At 39.5% G+C, this 19671-nt stretch overlaps 1 protein-coding gene across 1 annotated transcript; it reads right to left on the reverse strand.

Moving 5' to 3' along the window:
- Positions 1-2110: 2110 nt before the first annotated feature.
- On the reverse strand, positions 2111-18144 carry gbgt1 (globoside alpha-1,3-N-acetylgalactosaminyltransferase 1 (FORS blood group)). The gene is made up of 10 exons (XM_014470297.2): positions 17874-18144; positions 10434-10466; positions 9631-9666; positions 6927-6983; positions 5932-5964; positions 5722-5856; positions 5520-5652; positions 4532-4727; positions 3428-3647; positions 2111-3352 (listed from the first exon to the last, which is right to left on the reverse strand). Exons 1-10 carry the CDS (start codon positions 17924-17926, stop codon positions 3214-3216), a joined length of 1035 nt encoding a protein of 344 aa, XP_014325783.2. The 5' UTR covers positions 17927-18144; the 3' UTR covers positions 2111-3213.
- Positions 18145-19671: the final 1527 nt, after the last annotated feature.

Genomic DNA, 19671 nt, shown 5'->3' on the forward strand with positions numbered 1-19671 from the left:
GAAACCAAACTCAGCAGGGAAGAGGAGGTTGTTGGTTATTTTAATCAATGACGGGGACGAAATCCAGACTGGAACTTTTTCAGTAACTAGTTGGTGGTTAGATGGGACTGAAGTTGCTATTTTCTGGCCCAGGATCTAGAAGATCTTTGAAGTCTGGTTGTAGAAACTAGATGATGATTTGGTTGGGATTCCTAAGAGGTTTTGGTGAAAAGGAACCTGAGCAGAAACGAGAGATTGGCCGGTTTCAGGAGGAGGCTGACAGGTAGATGTAACGGGGTGAGCCGGGGTTGTTAGGGTGAAGGTTGAGATTGTCTAGACTTTTTCTATGATAAAATCTGCTGAATTCACAGGCTGTTAACCACGAACATGAGGGCCCTTGTTGCTGCTCCTCGTGTTACATTTTAATCTCTGTGTGTTTCTACATGCAGATCTGAGCTCTCAATAACTTTAGCTCCATAATCTGACTGAAAAACATTCCTTTCTGCCCTTATTGTTGACACGCACTCGTGTGCAACTAAAAAAAATAATTTTCTGATGAATCAGTGAATCCAGGGTGAGGAACATTACAGTTCCTCCAACAATGTGAATCAGTCAGTGTGGGACTTTGTGTTTCTGAAGGAAGTTTCTATGTAGATAGAGAAAGATGAAGGGCTGAGCAGGAAGACCCTGATTGCTGTATGATGACAGAGAGGCTGGATGATAACGAGGACCAGCAGAAAACTCATCTGATGTCAAAAAGCAAACAGATCAGGATCAGTAACAAAACTCTTCCTGCGATTCCAGGAGAAAAAAAACAACCGGATGTTTCCTCACAAACACGGAGCAGAACTTTGTTGATCCTGCAGAAAATCCAACCCAATTCAATCAGTTCAGTCCAAAAATACTTTATTGATCCCAAAGCAAAATTTAAATGTTGTCTTTCTCATAAGACTGAAAGATCTTCAAAGAATCTGAAGTTTGCTTAATGATGGTGTCATGACAACAGCTCGACATCTGAGCAGCAGAAATGATATTCCTCAGCATCAAGTGATGACATCATCAACTGCTAATCCAGTTGATTTGATTTTGCCGCTGCGGGTCGAATCAAACAGCCGGACAGAAAGATGTTGGAGTCGGGGATACGATCCGTGCTACCAAGTTCCTCCTTCTCTCTCTACTCTTTGGTTCTGCTTTGTATCAATATAGACTCTGTTTCAAGTTCTCTGGGATTTTGCGTGGTAGTTCAGATATCATTTGCTAATCAGCTATAAACAACCACTTGTTGCCATGGTTACGCTTTGACTTCCAGACAGTTGTGTTGCCTTAAGAGCGAATGTCTTTCCAGCTGCAGAGAAGCTGAAAGCCAGAGGGAATAATCGTCTAATCATGCAATGACTCAACCAAAAATAAATAAAAAATGAACAAAAGTCTAGAAGAAGAAATCAGAACTAACAGTTTGCTCCAACATACTTCCACCAAAACGCTTCTCTCCCAATAAACTTCTGACTAAAGTTTTATGGTTTTATCTCTGATGAAACATTTCGCACTACCAAGTTCCCAGAAACCCGCTTCTGTTGGCGAACCGCAGTAATTAAGCATTTTTCCTCATTTATTTAGTCTCTGTTCAGAAACACTCTGAGATAAACACGTTGATTTGTCGCCTCCTGCAGGTGATTTGCTGTAACTGCTCGTTAAACTGCCCAGATGTACTATCCTGGTGATTCTGACGGAAAGGTGTTATCTAAAGTCAATTTTGTCATATTTTTAGGAACTAAAAAGTGTCGGATCTGGTTCTAAAAACAAAATAACTGCTTTAAACTAATGTCTAGGAAAACATTATGACCATCAGATTATTTTTCCCCAACAGAAGCTTCCCAGATCCATCCGATACTCCTGTCCTTTGCAAGACTAAAACTGGGATGTTCTGACACCTTTCTCAAATGTTCAGTCATAATGTTGTCTGATTTGTGAAGGTGAGGATACTTGTAAATGTTTTCAGGTTTTAGATGTGGAGCAGCACTATGAGAATGGCCCAATTCTGCAGGTGGAGGTGTGAGAAGGTGAGAAATCCCTTTACTCCTGAAACTAAACGGTCTGATGATCCAGACAAAGAGAAAAACACACACTCTGGCAGGTTTTATTATTTTTATTTCACTTTAACAACGATCAATATTTTTGCAGAGAGGTAATTCAAACCTAACCATAAGAAACAAACATTACTCCAGTATTTACAAGCCCACACCTTCCTACATAGATGACAGATTTTCTGTTAGCAGCCTCGTACCAAAAGATGCTGGATTTCATCCAAAATTCAGATTTTTCTGGGTATTAAAGTTCCTCAGTGGTAATTATTTGTTAAAGCGTTCCCAACATGTGCCCCCTGCTGGACAAAACGTCCTGCGTTTTTAGAACAAGTTTATATAAATCAGTTTCAATCACCAAACGGACATAAAGTCATGTAAAAAAGTCCAAGAACTTTATCAGATATAAAATATAACACATTCTGCTGGTAGGTAGTACTTATTGGAGCCATACAGTTTTGAAACGGCTCCCCCTGGTGGAGGCAGTTGCCTCAGACAGAACCTCTCGATACGAGACAAACTGCAAAGATCCAAAAAGTGAAGAGCTGAAATGACGGAGCTTTTTGAATCCGTGGTTCCAGGAGAGTGCAGGAGGATCCTGAGCAGAGCTGGTCAAGTTTCTACTTCCCCAAGAAAGTAATCCAGCTACTTTACTGATGATTTATTTTAAACAATAATTACTTTACTTAGTTACTTTTCATAATTGCTGAATAAAGCAATATACCGTTGGTTCCAACTTTATTTGTCATATAAAGTTTAATTAAATTAAACCGTTTCTTTTCAAAACTTTTGTTTTGCTCTTAACTTTCTGTATAAAGCAAAGAAAATAGCAATGCAACAATCTGATTTGAAGAATTTTGTTGAATATTGAAACATATTCTCTGTGTATTTCACCATATTTAAAAACAATCAAGTTAAACTGTAATCAGAACCAGCAGCAGCTGAAGAATCAGAACCAGCAGCAGCTTTAATTGAGGTACAGACCTCTGGGTTCTTTCAGGTCCCTTCAAACAGACTCCCAGTTAAACCAGTGAAACAACAGAACGGATCCAGTCGGTAAGTATTGTACAAGCTCAGAAGAGGTATTGAGTCTGAATCGGAGCAAACAGGAAGTATCTCGGGAGCTAAACGTTGGTTGGCCCAGTACTTCAGCTCAGTTGGGTCGTATTTCATTGTAGTTCTTTATGACCCCAGAGAATCTGATTACGAGAACTTCCGCGTTTCTGGCTTTGAAATCCTGCCACAAGTACTCAGGAGACAGAACCTTACTGGGCTTGTTCAGCAACATGTACCTGGACACAGAGACAGGAAATGACATCACCAGATTGTAGTACCAGGCCTGGCATCTGTGTACTTCACCTGCATACCTGTTCAAGTGGCTCTCCTCCTGCCAGGCGGCCTCAATGCCTTCCTTGGCATCGTCTTCGAAGTTCTTGCGACAGGTTTGAGCGAGCTGATGAACCTCGGCCAGGACGCCTCCGAAGGCGCCACCGCAGTAGTAGAAGTCGCCCTCGCCAGGAGCCACGTAAGCTCTGGAGGTGGGCCGCCGTTCGTATGGGAACTTACTGCGGTCGTCCTTGTAGTACCCTGAAAAAGGAAGAGAGAATTCACTCGTTAACTCATCTGGACTTAGAGATTTGAGCTGCCAACAACCTGATTAATTTTACAAACAGGACCAAACGCATTGAGGGAAAAAACTGAAGGAGTTTTCACACCTGATAGACTGGTAAACTGGGGACCAAAACTGGAACATTTGTTACATTTTCAGCTGCTGTGGTTCTCTTTCTCACTGCCTTGTATCAAATGAACCAAACAGTATGATAAACCTGTTCTCACCCTTGCCTGTGGTGGCGCTGTACCAATAACCGCTGAAGGAAACACCATAAAGACACTGAGGGCAACTCATTTAATCACAAAATGTAAACAAAAATGGAGTGGCATCAGATTTTAGCAGTTGTAGGATTTCTCTTTTGTCTTTATTAAAAGACCATTTTTCCTGCTAGCGCTAGGCTAACCCGTTTGTTTTGGTGGCATGTACCCAGAATGCCCTGCGCTGTAGTCCACTTCCTGCTTTTGGAGCGGTTCGCTTGGTTCTGTTCTCATATGCATTCGAATCGCACCAGAGTTCACTTCAACTGAACAGAGACCGAGGTTTGCAGGCTGACCGGAGTTTGGTTACGCATTCATACCTCCTCAAATGAACTTTCTTGGCAAAAAACTAGAGTTTAATTAAAGTCGACTAAGCAGAGCTGGTTTGAATGCACCCCAAGAGTTGAGATGAAATTAAGACCCCTTAAACTGTCTACTTTGCCATTAAGGTACGACTCCTCAACAAACTAGACATGTTCCTATCATGGTGACAGATTTGTTTACCGCATGTTGTCCAAGACAAATTCTCCCAACATGGTTAATAAAGTATATATCTATAAATCAAGCCATCTCAAGCCCAGAATGAAAACTGGAAGCTGTACCTGGATGGATCACAGCCACCAGTTCTCCTAATGACTCGGTTCCCCATCGACTGTGAAACTTTGAGTCAACATCCAAACAGAAGATGTAGTCCACATCTTTGTTGAGCGTCTCCTCGATCAGCGTCTGGATGATCTCCATCCTTCTGGCTGAGATTTCTTGCCAACGTTTGGAGTTCGGCACCGAATGCACCACCAGCTGAAAGATGAGAAAGATGAGCTGCTAATCCACAAAAAATGTTCTTTCAAAAGCATGCATGCATCTTGATCTTCCCAACATTTTGTCACATTACAACTTTAAATATCAATGTATTTTATGTGATAGTACGACATAGACGTTACATCCATCCCCTGTCTTCTGGTAATCAAAGATCAACTCGTTGGCGTCTAAAATAACTACCCGTCCACCACCTGCAAACTACAATCAGCTGCTCAAAATCTGGACATTCTTATGTAAATCCTACAATAGAGTCTAAATGATATGATATAATCCCTTTTAGTGTCATTTCATGGAGGACTTGCATGTCATTGGGCCTTAATCACTTTTTGGCAGGAAAAAAAAAACTATTTTTTGTCCATTTTGTGGGCAGTTTTTCAGTGTGACATATTGAATCCAATTATATCTGTAAGATATAATCCCTTTAAGTGAAGCGCAAAAGCAATTTCTGAAGGAAATTGCATTTTATTGGGCAGAAAACAATAAACAAGGCTAATATTTGTTGTAACCTTGGGCACGAAACTATACATCCTATTGGTGTTAACATAGTTTGTCTAAAAGAACTTAACGACCAACAAAGTCATTCAAAACCACTGGATGAGACAGTCAGTCAGGATGAATGTGCTCTGGAAGCGTGCTCCTTTATTATTATAATACGGAAAATTGCTAATACGGGAGGACGGCGGGAAAGATACGGTATAAATTTAGTAGACTTGACAGGTATGGGCCATTTGTGATCTAAACTGTGAATTCTTCATGTTCTCCTCTGTTTACCTCTCTGCCAGCAGCCATTTTCACTTTGGGCACCTCATTCGGCCGGTCGGTGAACACATAAACCTTCACTCTGAAACCTACGAAGAAGTGCTGCTCCGCCGTCTCCAGGAAGTCCTTCAGGAACCTGATGTACCTGAACAGGAACCTCATTGATCAGAAGTGGAAGCAGACAAGAAACACACCACTGTGACGTCACACTCACTTCCCAACAGCAAACACTGTGGCAGCAACGGTGATGTTCCTCTTTTGGTAGATGCTGTCAAGCAGAACTGGGTGGAAGGTTCCCTCCCAGACGACCGGTGCCAACCAGGGCGTCACCGACACAATGTCCGTCCGACTGCGATCAGAGATCGACCGTTAGGGAAACCAGAACCATGAAAACTGAAACGCAGCAGCAGAGGACGATCCTCACCCTTGCGTGATGCTCGGCTGTGGGTACTTCAACCTGAAACACAGACAGTCAGTCAAATAAAGTTCATCCAACATATCCAGAGGATTCATCCAACACATCCAGAAGATTCATCCAACACATCCAGAAGATTCATCCAACACATCCAGAAGATTCATCCAACACATCCAGAAGATTCATCCAACACATCCAGAGGATTCATCCAACACATCCAGAGGATTCATCCAACACATCCAGAAGATTCATCCAGCATTGTAGTGAAGAATCTTGCATTAATGCAAAAAGCAAAACATAGAAAATGACTCAGAGAACTTCGCCATGAACCAACATTTGACCTGAACTTCCTCAGCTCCTTTTCATAAATATTAATGTATCAAATGTTTCTTCTTTATACAACTGTAGTGCTCATTCTGGTTCCCTCCTAAACAACTCAACTGAATCATCTTTTTTTAATGAAGAGTAAAAGTAGTTCCGGTAAAAAGCCAGAATAGGACAGTGTTTCCAAACTATTCCAGGATTTAGCTGTGTCCTGATGCTGCATGTTTAAAACTAGAATGTGAAGGTACAACAAACCCTCCCTTTGTAGGAGTGGACCATAAGTTGCAGAAACACCTTTCTCTGGCAAAAACTACAACTCCCAGTAGTTTGAGACTCTGAGCTGATGTTTTATTCAAGCTGAAGCGCAGAACTCGTCATTGTTTGGTTTTATGACAGATTACAGCTAAACTAACTCAGATTCATGGAGAGAAAAATGTCAGGAACAAAAGAAAGTGTGGAATTATTGTGGTAGATAAACATTTATATTTAGGTGCAAAGGTTGTAGAGTGAAGCATGCAAAGTCCAAAGGAAAGCTTATGAGGAACTGTTGATCATTTTAAACAACAACAGAGTCTGAATCACTGGAAAGATGAAAACTCTACAAACGGCTGATGAACGGCTTAAAGAAAACAGAGACAAGCTGCAGACGGTAATTTCTATGTCCGGAGCATACGTCTTACCCATCGGTTGCCACCAGGTGTAGGTCAGGACTCCTGAAGAGGTGTCCATCCCCAGATCTGTACAACATGCACAAACACCGAGACCAAGGTCAGGCAGAGGACAAGCTGACGCCTGAAACTTGTGTGATATTTGAAAAGGATCTGATGATAATTTTAGCTGTTTCCAAACTAAGTTTGAGCAGACTTTTAAAATGTGAATTGGTGTATTTGCCACGCTTGGCTGTACTAAACAAGAACAAAGCTTTATGTGATTAACAAACAGGATTATGTTAATGACAAGTCAAACCATCCATCAGCTTTACAGCTCAACAAAACATCCGTTCGCTCTCACAACTCAGATCACCTCAGTTATGGTTTGCTCAGTCAACTCGTCCATCAACATATTCTAGGAAGCTAAACAACACTCGAATTCCTCTCCTCTTCCTCAACGTCGTCTCACTTCTCATCCAAAAAGTTTCTTCAGTTCTGTTCATCTATTTTGAATACAACAAACACTTTTATAACCTTCCTGAACAAAACAGTTTGCATGATCAACACAGAGTCAGACTTGAACTAATTAGCTGAAAATTACAAGGAAAATTCAAGACTCTGTGAGGATTTGTGTGTTTTCTGTTTCTAAAAACTAACATTAAGCAAAGGCATCGACATCATGAGCCCTCTACAGAGAACCGTTGACTCTCGTCAGCTGATGTTTTGTCCAAATAGAATAATGACTTGGAGCGACTTGAACAATCACTGGAGCAGTTTTGAAAATAAAGACTTTTCCAGTCTGTTCAGTTTTATTTGAATGAAACAGAAAGGAAGGTCTTAAAAAGCAAACAGTTTAAAGGTGAGAGATAATCCCTGAGAAAACCGGCTCTGATGCTTCTGATCCCCCCTCCACCCTGTGGACACGGCAGGTTTATTAAAGGCGTGGAAGAGCAAGTTGAAACCAGACTGAACTTTGACTGACTTGAACAGAGCAGATCTTCTGAAACCACCAGTCAGGTGGATGGTATCCCGATCTAACAAGGCGCTCTTTCTGCCGAGGTTCTGGTGGGTTTATTGTTCTTGTGAAAGTCAGCTTCAGTGAAATTCCCCCCCAAAACATTCTCATTAGAGGAAATGTTTCTCTCTAGTCAGAACCTATCAATGAGCATGCTTTAAGTTCTAATTAATCCATCTACAATTTTGTGACTTTTGCTAACAAATCTGTGATTTTGTGGTTTTAATTTAGAATTATTTGCAAGGAATTCTGCAAAATATAATTAAACCTCTTTCAAAATCTACATACAGACCTGAATTGTGAACCTACTTGAGTTTAATAAAATATTTGAGGGTTTTGGTGTTGATCTGTTGCCACACTGGACACTGGAATTACAAACACCACTCCAGCCAAAGTTCTGAACTCAGGGAACATTTCTCCAACTGAAGCGAACAGAAGTCGGTAAAATCTTTGAACGAGGAGCAGCGGATGGAAATCCGGCCGTATATGCGCTCATTCTGCAGACGTGGTTTAGCTGCACCAGACGCATTCACAATCAGATGTGAATTTTATTTTGATTGATTTAGTTACTTATAGCCTGTGTGCAAAGTTCAAAATGTCTGCTCCAAGTGGTCTGGGGGAGTGAATGGGCTGAAACGATTAATCAAATTAATCATGATTAATCGATTAGTAAGATAATCGTCAACTAATTTAGTAATTGATTAATTGTTAACTGGAGTGTAAGGCTTCAAAAACGGTGATTTGCTGAAATAATAACAGTCAGAGCAGCAATTAAAACACTACTGTACAAAAACATTTTGTATTTAAAATGAAAAACGTTTTTTTCAAATACTGTAAAAAAAAAGCTCTATTACTCACATTTGCTGTGATTACATGAACAATCTGTTGAATCTGCTAATCTTTTTAACCGATTAATCGATTAATCAACATCATAATTAATAGAATCACTGATTACTAAAATAATCAATTTGTCGGTTGGCCTTTAGATTTTTCCGTCACTGATTAAAATCCGGTAAGAGTCAACACCAATTATACCGTAAAATTTGCAATAAACTCACAGTTCTGTATTAGGGAGAAAAATGTGGGGATCTGTTGATTTTCTGCTAATTTCATGTAAAACTGGAGGAACTATTTAATTGTTGTTGGCACTTACTGAACCCTCTACAGCAAATCGCTAAATATTTGAAATATTTGGGTTTAAAGCTGACTGAGACAATACGTGGAAGTGGGGGAAAAAAGCTGATGGTGGTGTAGCTCCATCTCCTTCCTTTAGTGGAAAATAACAGATTTTGCTAACATCTGCAAAATAAATGCTCTCCATTCAGCAAACTCCTCCCTGAAGCTGCTGGGGCTTCATGCGACAGTGGACAGAAAGATAACATCCTGAGGAAACATTCATTCATTCTTCATCTCTCACCAGGATCACTGATGTCATTGTTATCTGGATCAGATACAAATAGATACAAAGTTTCTCGAACTTGTTTGAATACTGCAATTCAAACAAGTTTCCAGAACTTCCTAAATATGTTATGATCGTATGATCAACGCACCAAACTGAAACAAAGTGAGGAAATTATTTTTGATGTGACCGGTCAGATTCCAAATTTGACTTGTGCCGTTTGGCTGGAGAGCTTTGCATCAGGCTCGGGTTGAACACCCGGCCCGTTCTCAGAACAAAGGTCGCCTCTAAAGCTGCGCCCAGCAGGAGCCGTTACTCACAGGTCTTTTGAAGAATCACAGAGGCTTTCCCTGAATCTGCAGACACAAAAACATGAAATAAGAAGAAGTTTAAAACTTATCTTTGTTACACTGAGGGCTGAGATGAAGCTGAAGGCAGAGGCTGCAGTGGAACAGAGTTAGAAACCTGTTCAGTGTTATCAGAATCCCTGCTTCAACAATCAGGAATGGATCTGAGAGTCCATGTTGTTTATAGGAGGCTCCCACCATAGAAATACTATTTAAACTAGGTTTTCCTTTTTGTCCTTAAGATTACTTAAAAATAAACCCAAGAAATATCAGTTCAGCCATTACACTGCAAAAATACAGAATAATAACAAGTAATTTTGATCTAGTTTCTTAGATCAATCTTAGTACACATTAAATAAGACAAAACTACATTACAAGGAACTTTTTAGCAAGATATAGAGGCTTGTGTTAAGTAAATAAATCCTTAATATTGATGAAAAATACTTGTTCCATTGACAAATTATTTCACTTATAATGTTGGGAAAATATCTTGTTATAAGTGAAATAATATACAAATAATGTACTGTACCTTTTTATCAATTACAGTAAATAAATAATACAATTGCCTATTAGAAAACAATAAAAAAGAAGATTTAAAGGAATTTACAGCCAAATTTATACAAAAATAAAATCATCATTGATTTTACTTTTGTATAAATAAAATCTGTCTCTGTTCAGAGACGGATTGGATTTCTGCATGTTGAGACCAAAAGGAAAGGAAAGAGCAAATTCAGGGCAGAAAACAGGAGAAACAGGGATTGTGAGTGAGGATCTACCTGTAGATGGGGTAAACGTAGATGAACATCACCCTGTGGGTTCAATCACAAACAAGGAAACAGGGATCAGATGGGAATGCTGCCGCGGCTGATAGGAAGCATTGAATCTTTGTTTTTTATCACGTGAATGAAGCTAGGAGCCTCCAAACCAGGAGATTACCACATTAGCAGACATGAATATTTTAGAGCCTGTGCTCCTTTCTACAGTGAGACACAAAAACAGGAAGTGGGAAACTAATGACTTAAAGTTCCTAAACACACAAATCACCTACTGGGAAATATGAAGCGCTGGGAAAATCAATGAAGCATGAAAAAGTGTAACTAAAAGCTCCTAGAGAGTCTTTAATGTCATTCTGGGTGAATTTGGACCCACTGTGCCTGGTTGAGCTGATACATGAGGATGTTTCCACATCAGATAGTCCAGTAGAGTCAGAAAAAGATGCAACATTCGTTCAAATGTGCTGTTGGAGCTGCAGTTTTGTGCATTTAAAAAAATAAAGTACACTTATATGCATAGCGAAATAATCATCTGATCTGAGTCTTTATTATGATGTTTGGGCCAGCAATGACAGACATCTGGGTTTATTTGAGTCCATCTGAACAGAACTGCACATTAACTGTTTACAGTGCAACTCGCCAGTGGAAGAGCGCCTTAATGGGTTCGGTTCCTACTCATTCATGTTCTTTTCTTTGGGGAAGTGGAAGCCATTACAGCTTACGATCAAATGCCATTTGCTTTTTCCCGTTACTCGGCTTTAGTTAGAGCTCAGTGATAATGTGATCACATGCTGCAGATTTGTATCTAATAGTCCCTTCAGCCACTTCCTGTGTTTTAAGTTGCTCGGGTAAAAATGTTTTGGTTTGTCTTGCTGTCTGGATCCGTCTTGGCCAGGTCATCTTTGTTAAACAGGTCTTGATCTCAACGGGTCTTTAATCTGGTTATAAAAAGGTTGATTTTTTAAAATATGAAAATTTGGGGGGTAAATGCAGTGGTTTTGAAAACACGTTGAACATTACCGACATAATGTTGACCAATCTGCTTCTCCTCTAACCTCTAGCTAATGTATCGTCATTTTAAAAGACATTGAAAACCACAAACTGTGGATTCTCTGTTAATATCAAGTTATTTTTTAGGAGATTGACCTTATTCTCTGATTGAGGTCACTGATTGGTTGGCTACCGCAACACAGTCTTTCAAGCATTTTGATTGGTCTAGGCACCAGAAACACTATGGATGCTATTTGATGAGCTAATTTCCTAATATTTCTGGATATTTTCTGATGTTTTTTATGTTTCTGATGTTTTCCAGTGCTTCATGATAATTATTAATAATTATGCAGGGTTTGTGAAAACCTTTCACATAAATATATCAGGCAGGACATTTTTTTGAACACATAAGACAATGTAATCACTTGCTGCAGATTTGAATCTAATAGTGACCTTTAACAGTTGCATATTTTAAACCGCACTTTAAACACAGTGGATAAGAAGTTTATAGATGCAATAAATTACAGCAGCTGCTGTTATGGTAGCATTGATTGATTGATTGATTGATTGATGAGCTTTGATGAAATGGACTTTGAAACCAACTGCAGGCAGGTGGAGCTACTGTACGTCTGATTTCAGCGTCTTTTTTGAGTAGGGCTGAAACGATTAATCGCGATTAATGATTACTCAAATAATTGTCAACTAATTTTGTAATTGATTAATCGTTAACTGGAGTTAAAAAAAAGACAATTTGTTGAGAGAAATACAAAGTTAGGGCAGTGATTAAGCCGAAACTGAACAGAACATACAATTTAAGATGAAAAAATAGATCTGTAAATAAATTCTACTCAGAGCTCAACAAGTGGCAGTTTTAGTTTCACCTGGTTCAAATTCTATATACATAAGTATTAATCTAATGAATAAATAATCAACAGATCAGCTCTATACTGGTTTAATATTAAGTCAAGCAGAAAAGGAGAGTTTTATTTCAGTTGCAGATGAAACCTTTGCTACAAGTGAATTCTATAGAATTGAACTGAATTTTAGGCAATAAAAATAATAAAAAAATTATTATAAAAAGAATTAAAATTATATGCTTAGATGCATCTTTTAATATTTTCCTAATGCATAAAAAAGCTTAAGTGGTTAAATAAAAAATTGCAGAATGTGACAATTTTAAAAATCCGATTAATCAATTAATAGCCCAAATAATTGATTAATAAATAACCGTTAGTTGCAGTTCAAACAGCAGGACGTTACAGTAACATCCTGCTGTTTGAACTGCAACCAGATACAGATATTCCCTGCTAATAAAAATAGTCTGACGTCACACAATTCATCTTTATCATAAACTCTGATCCCAGTCTGCCAGTTTGGCATGCATAGCTCACACGTTAAATGTGAGACGGGTCTTTATTCTTTTGGGCCGACAGTGGTTCTGGCCTTGGAACATCTCCAATGAAAGCCATTTTTGCCCAGATGAGAAGTTCTTGATGGGCTCTTGACCTAGCTTAGGAAGGTCAGCCTCTTCTGGGAACATTTCTGTCTTCCATGTTTTCTCCATGTGTGGATTAAGGTTCCCACTGTGGTTCCTTGGAGTCCTAAAGGAGTGGAAATGGCTTTGCAATAGGTTTTTCACAGTTCTTTATCAAAAATCTATGAGAATCCTGGAAATGCTGGCATTTCTGGCCCATTTGTAGTAATGGGAGACGTCCTCTGAGAATTGTTCCTTAGATAAATTTCCTCACAGATCACTATCAGGGTGTCTAAACTTGACTGAAAGTTTGAATTTACTTCAATTACAAATTTGTAAAGAGGAAGAAAGCAACATACAAAAGATGCAAGCTTAGATTTCACTTCTTGCTTGGTTAACGTTTCCTTCCTACTGTACAGCATATCCGCATATCAGGCCCAGAACAAAGACCTCTGGTGCTGGTGGAGTGGGTGGCACCCGCTCTGCACCACCTCTCCACCCAATGTTCAGCATTCTGTCTAAAACAAAAGGGGAGTGATGGAAAATAACAGACAACATATAGGAACAACAGGATCACCACGAACAGATCCAGTCTTTAAATGCCTCAACAGGTCCACAGCAATCTAGAGCATGTCATCATGCTCTAAGGGTTTGAGTTCTAGCAGCCAATGTCCTGGTGCCGAATGATCTGTGCGATGGCTTTCTAGAGACCAACCTTCTAAGGGATGATGTACTATGGCATCTACAACATGCCATTATAGGGTACAATGTTCCAGATGTTGGCGCTCATTGGATGCCGGCATTCCAGGGTCAACATTCCAGGGTCAACATTCCAGGGGACAACGTTCTAGAGTACAGCGTTCTAGAGGACAACGTTCTAGAGTACAGCGTTCTAGAGTACAGCGTTCTAGAGTACAGCGTTCTAGAGGACAACGTTCTAGAGTACAGCGTTCTGGAGTACAGCGTTCTAGAGTACAGCGTTCTAGAGTACAGCGTTCTAGAGTACAGCGTTCTGGAGTACAGCGTTCTAGAGTACAGCGTTCTGGAGTACAGCGTTCTAGAGTACAGCGTTCTAGAGGCCAACACTGTAGAGCACATGTGTCAAACTTACACAGGATGTGTAAGTTTGTGTAAGGATAGTGTTGTTGTGCAACATCCCCCTCCTCTCTCTCTACTCTACTCTCTCTCTCTCTCCTTCCTCTTCTGAGAGGTGAGATGTGCCACCAGCTCTCCATCTAACGGGTGAATTGAGTTTCCTAAATCTGCTGGGATTTCCTGTCCAGAACTGAAGTAAACTCTGTTTAAGCTGGTGTCGAGAAAAGATTCGCCTGGTTTCTGACGGCCTACATCCAGGTGTCCTTCCCTTCTTCCCCCTGTGAATTAGCCAGACTGATCAGCCTGCAGCCAACTAGTTTCACAGAGCACACCTGTTAACGGTCGCTCCTTCTCTAAATTACAACTTGCTCTTGTTATTGAACCAGGTTGGTTTTAGTGACTCAGTGAGTCCCAAGGATGATGTTTTACATTTGGGCTACCAGCAACCTAAAAACATTTTCCACTTCTTCCTCTCCAGAATCAAACATCAGAGCTATTTTACAACCATCAAAGAACTTTAAGGTGACTCATTAACTGAATGTCCACAACATCTTTTAGATTTTCTTTATGCTAAATATTTTATTAGTAAGGCAGTTTTGCAAGGGTCAGTACAGCTTAATTCAGTAGCAGAAATAATCAAATAAGTAAAATCAATCATCTAGTCTATCTTTCCCTACTGCTGAGAAACACTGAGAACTAAAAAAGGGAACCTTTGAGAGAGACGGACGGAGTTTGGCGTTTCGAACCCCAGACCTGGCCTGATGATGAAGAAGGTGCTGCAGCAGGAGGAAGTTGATCGATGAAGGCCGGGATCTCTGTAGGTCTGATGAGCTTCTTCTCCGCATGGATGGTGAGGTCACACAGGACTTGGTGCTGGCAGGAAGGAAGGCACCAGTTCTTCTTCTTTGTCTTTGCCTTTGTCTTCATCTTTGTCTTTGGGGTCTGAACCCAGCTGATGAGAGAAGTGCGATGTGAAGTCACAGGTTGTGGGTCTGACCGGTTGGTCCCCATGCGCAGGACAGTCTCCGGCTCTGTGGCCCCGGCTCTTCTTCAGCTGCAGAGTTCTTTGTCCGTCTCGTTCTTGGCTTGAAGCTGCCTGGAGGATCCATCCAAAGGTTCCTCTTTTGCACCCACCTTTTATTAGGTTTATCCACCTTTTGGTGCGTTTGCATTGGCTAGCACTGTTGCTGTGCTTGTTTCATTGGCTGTCTGCTCAGACAGATGATCTCATATCCATCACTGTCTTACAGACATTATGTCCTAATATCTGTGCTAATGTCTCAGGGTTGCTCAACCTCCTATGTCCATGGCCTGCACAACCTTTTCTTTGAAACGTTTACGTTGTTCAACAATCTGTTTCCAAATAAAGCGTTGATCATCTCTGCTCTCCTCTTAGTTCCCCTTTTTCCCTTAACCTTTCACCTTTCACCTACCATCCACCTCCAACATATCAGTGATGTTTAATTGCAGTTACACCTTTTTACACCATTTCAAGCTCAATGTCAAAATCACATTTATAACTTCTTTAGCTTCTCTGATTTAGCATTCATTTATAATTTTATAACCATAACTTATTAATTATTCTTATTATAATATTAATGTGAGTTATTACAGATGTTTTCTGAAAAGAAACCAAGAATAATCCATGATTCTAATTATTTGATACCAAAGTTAGTTACTTGTTTTTCTTGTAATGGTTCTCACAAGTTTAAGTATTATTATAAGTAAACCAATATTAATATAAGTGTTTTACATTGAATCTTATCCAATTACTCAAAATGTTTAGATTTCATTCTTTAACACTTTCTTGCTTTGAAATAAGGAATAGTCTCAGCTATTTTTATAAATCTGCAGGCTGGAAACTTACTTCCTCTTCTCTTCCTGTTTCATAACTCTGTCTGTCTGTCTAACTATCTCTCTCTGTCTGACTGATTTCTTAAGATTAGATAGAAAAAAAAATAGAATTAAAGCAAAGTTTGCAGGAGACCAAAACATCACACAACCAGATTAAATTTATTGATGTTTAAGTCTACTGTTGGGCCTAGATGTCACTTGTGTGATTAATTTTAAAGATAACTTTATTTATTATTATTGTTAAACTTAAATCTCCAGCATGGGGAAGTAGGATGATCTCGGTTTCCTTGACAATAGACACAGGATATCCGTACACAGGAGTCTCGAATGGTGTCTAGGTTGACACCATTCGAGACTCCATCGTGACCCATAAGATGGAATCTGATCAGCTGGGAATTTGATCAGTCCTCAACTGATCAGATATCGTCACCATGGATCCAAGTGAGAGCCTGTTGATGTTGTTGAATTTCCCTTTCATACATTTCCTCACCAGGAAAGTATTGTCCCCTCAGTGATCATCACATTAAAACTCCTGAAGTAAACGTCCATATTCTCATCTGTCCTGTGTTGTTGTTCCTTGTTTTGTCTTTTGGGGAGACGTATAGAGATACATATTCATTTTGCTGTGTTTGTTTGTGTTGCTAAAGTTGTCGTGAGATGTCTAGATTTTTTAAATGTGCATCTTGAAAGACGTCAAGCAGATCAGCCCAGCTGGGCAGAACAGACCTTCCTTCAACTGGACCCACGATGGTTCAGCTGGAGCCAGAAGATACTTGCTGCTTTCCTGAAGATTCTTAACAGGCTTGAATAAAACCTGCAGAACCTTTATACCCATCTGGTCTACTGGTTGTCCTTATTTGTTGCTTATTTATTAGTATAAATGTTTACTAGGGCTGAAAAAATTAATCAATTAATCACGACAAATTAACTAATTAATAATAGATTAATTGTTAAATGAAGCATTCAGGTTACTTGAAAGAAGAGCAACATACTCAAAGCAGTAATTGAGCTAAAACTGTACAAAAATATATACATTTTGCATTTATATGTTCGACCAGGAGCTCCTCAAGTGGCAGTTTCAACTGGTTCAAATTCTGTAAAACTAAATCTCCAATTAAGCACATTTTTCTCTCCAACTATTAAAATGATCAACAGATCAGCCCTACGCTGTACTGATGTTAGGTCATCAGAAAGTGCTGAGCTTTTCACATGTTGATGTTCCAAATACTTCAATGTGCAGATGCATCCTTGGTTACAGTTGGTCAAGTGTTCACTAGATCACAGCTTATCATGCAATTTATGCAAGAAAATGTTTATTAACCTATTAAGAAAATGAATTTGTTCGTTTATTAGGATATTTAAATGTATCTCTAATACTGTATATAAAAGGTTAAAGTAGTTAAATGAGAGATCAGTGAAAAGTGCCAATTTAACACTTGCTTTCTACTGGCTGACAGGTTGCCAGGCGACGGTTCTTTTCTGCTCCAAGAGCAAGCAGAAAATGATCTGCAAGCGAGGGGAGAGGTTTACAAGCGGATATTTAGTCCAGGGGGCCGTTTAGGACAAAAACTCTCTCACACACTACTAAAGACTCACATACACACACACACACACACACAAAATATTAAAATTGCACATATATACTATTAAATGTCACACACACATAAAATTTTTCTCTCTCACACACAAAAGACTAAGATTGGACATATACACTACTAAAATATCACACACACACACAAATACACAAGTATTAAAAAGTTTTGCGAACCAAAGAAATGAAATCCTGCTTTCAGACTGAAAAAGCTTGCTCTCCAATTATGGCAGAAAATTCCCCCATAGAACCGCAGCAGCTGAAAATGTAATCAATGTTGCAGTTCTGGTCCCCAGTCGAACCGAGTCTACCGAACTATCCGGTGTGAAAACATCCTAAAACTTTTCTCCACTCTTTAAAAAAAGAGTTTTCCTAAGTACATCGCACTCGAGGTTCAACATTCGCTGCAGCACACACACACACACACTGCAGTACTCACCCCAACACCACAACTAGAGACAGAAGCACCGCCACAAACTTTGGGTTCATCATCTTCAGAGAAATCTCTCAGTCCAACAGAGTCGGTTCTGACGCCTCTCCGTCCTAAACTTCAAATCCAGGAGGTTCTGAAAGACGCTCCTCTTCACGGCCTATTGGAGGTCGTTACGCTTCTCTGGATTCCTGTGTAAAGAGACCAGGAGATCTTCATATCCCGATGACTCGGACAGAGAGTGAACGGAAAACAAAGAGTGGCGAGAGAGACGGAGAAAAAGAGAGACAGGGAGGAGGTTGGCTGGTAGAGATAGCCAGTAAGAGTCACTCCCTAATACTGTTTGTTAATGCCTAGATACACAAAGCATGTGAGGTTCAGTTTTAACGAATTACCTGAATCTTTTTCCAGGTGAAGCCTGGAAAAAAATTCATGCTTCACCTGGTGCAACTTGTTTGTCCTCTTAATCATTGATACTCAGGAATGTCCTGCTGGTCTCTTTCTGCCCCTGATGTTATTCTGAAGCCTCATAAATGTCCAGACTGTTAGCTTAGCAGCTAATAGTCACACCAAAGTGTTAACAAGGAAAAACGAGAACTCTCCATGTAAAAACAGGGCAGACAGAAAAAAGACAGTGTGAGTTAATGATAGACTTCTGAAACTGCACTTCTGTGATTCAATCGCCATAAAATACAAAGCAAAGCAAACAGTGTGAACAGGATGTCTAATGTGTACAAACTTAAATCACTAAATTAACGTTAGTGCTCACCTTAAGCCTGAAGACCACAAAGATTCAGTCCGTTTGACTTTATAATTTTAGTTTGACTTCAGAGCAAACTATACAAAAAGTCAGATCAGCTCAACATCTGATCAATATATTGATCAGACAAACACTCTGTTCACAATCAGCTGAATTTACAAGAACACAGATAGTCACCCTGTTCCTACACACTGCCAGGACTTTAATTATCCCCATTTGGTGTTTATATATTCTGACTTAAAGGCCGTTAAATGCCAATAAATAAGCCTACAGATCAGTGGTTCCCAATTGAACAGTTAGCATCAGCTAACAGTTGTAAAATTAAACATAGCTAAAAAGTACAACATGATAAAACTACACCACTCAATTAGAACACATTTAAAGTGTTTTTTGCAATCCTAAAAGCAAAATGCAGCTGTTTTTGTACAGTTTTGGCTGAATTATTGTTCTAAATATGTTGTTCTTTCAGCAAGTGACTTTTGTTTGAGTCTGTATAGTCCAGTTAAAGAATAATTGACTACTAAATTAGTTGGCGATTATTAAATAAATCATAATCAATTCGATTAATTGGTTCAGCCCTACTTCACATTTATAGAAATATTAAACTTGAAAATTGTCTCAAAATTACAATGTTATCTTTTATCGCTATAATTTCTGGGTCAGTTTGTTGTCCAGTAAAGTTTGCAATCGTAACAGGCCTAACCACAGAGTTTTTAAATTAGACCAAGTTTTATTCAGATTTTAGTTTATAGATATCTGAACATCATCAGCCTAAATGTAGAAACTGTAATCTGGTGGAGCCTCATTTTCTATGCAAAACTTAGTCATACTCGGTTTGATTAGGGAACAAATTTGCAACATTTGTTACATTTTCAGCAGTTGTGGTTTGCTTTCACCCTGCACTGTGTCAAACAAAACAGTTTGAGAAACCTGTTCCCCTTCTCGCCTGTAGGGGCGCTGCACCAAGAACCACTGAAGGAAACGACATGAAAGCCTCCAAAGGAGACACTGAGCGCAACTTTATGAAATGTAAACAAAAATGGAGTA

This window comes from Xiphophorus maculatus, chromosome 16 (assembly GCF_002775205.1).
Source record: "Xiphophorus maculatus strain JP 163 A chromosome 16, X_maculatus-5.0-male, whole genome shotgun sequence".
NCBI classification, from domain to species: domain Eukaryota; kingdom Metazoa; phylum Chordata; class Actinopteri; order Cyprinodontiformes; family Poeciliidae; genus Xiphophorus; species Xiphophorus maculatus.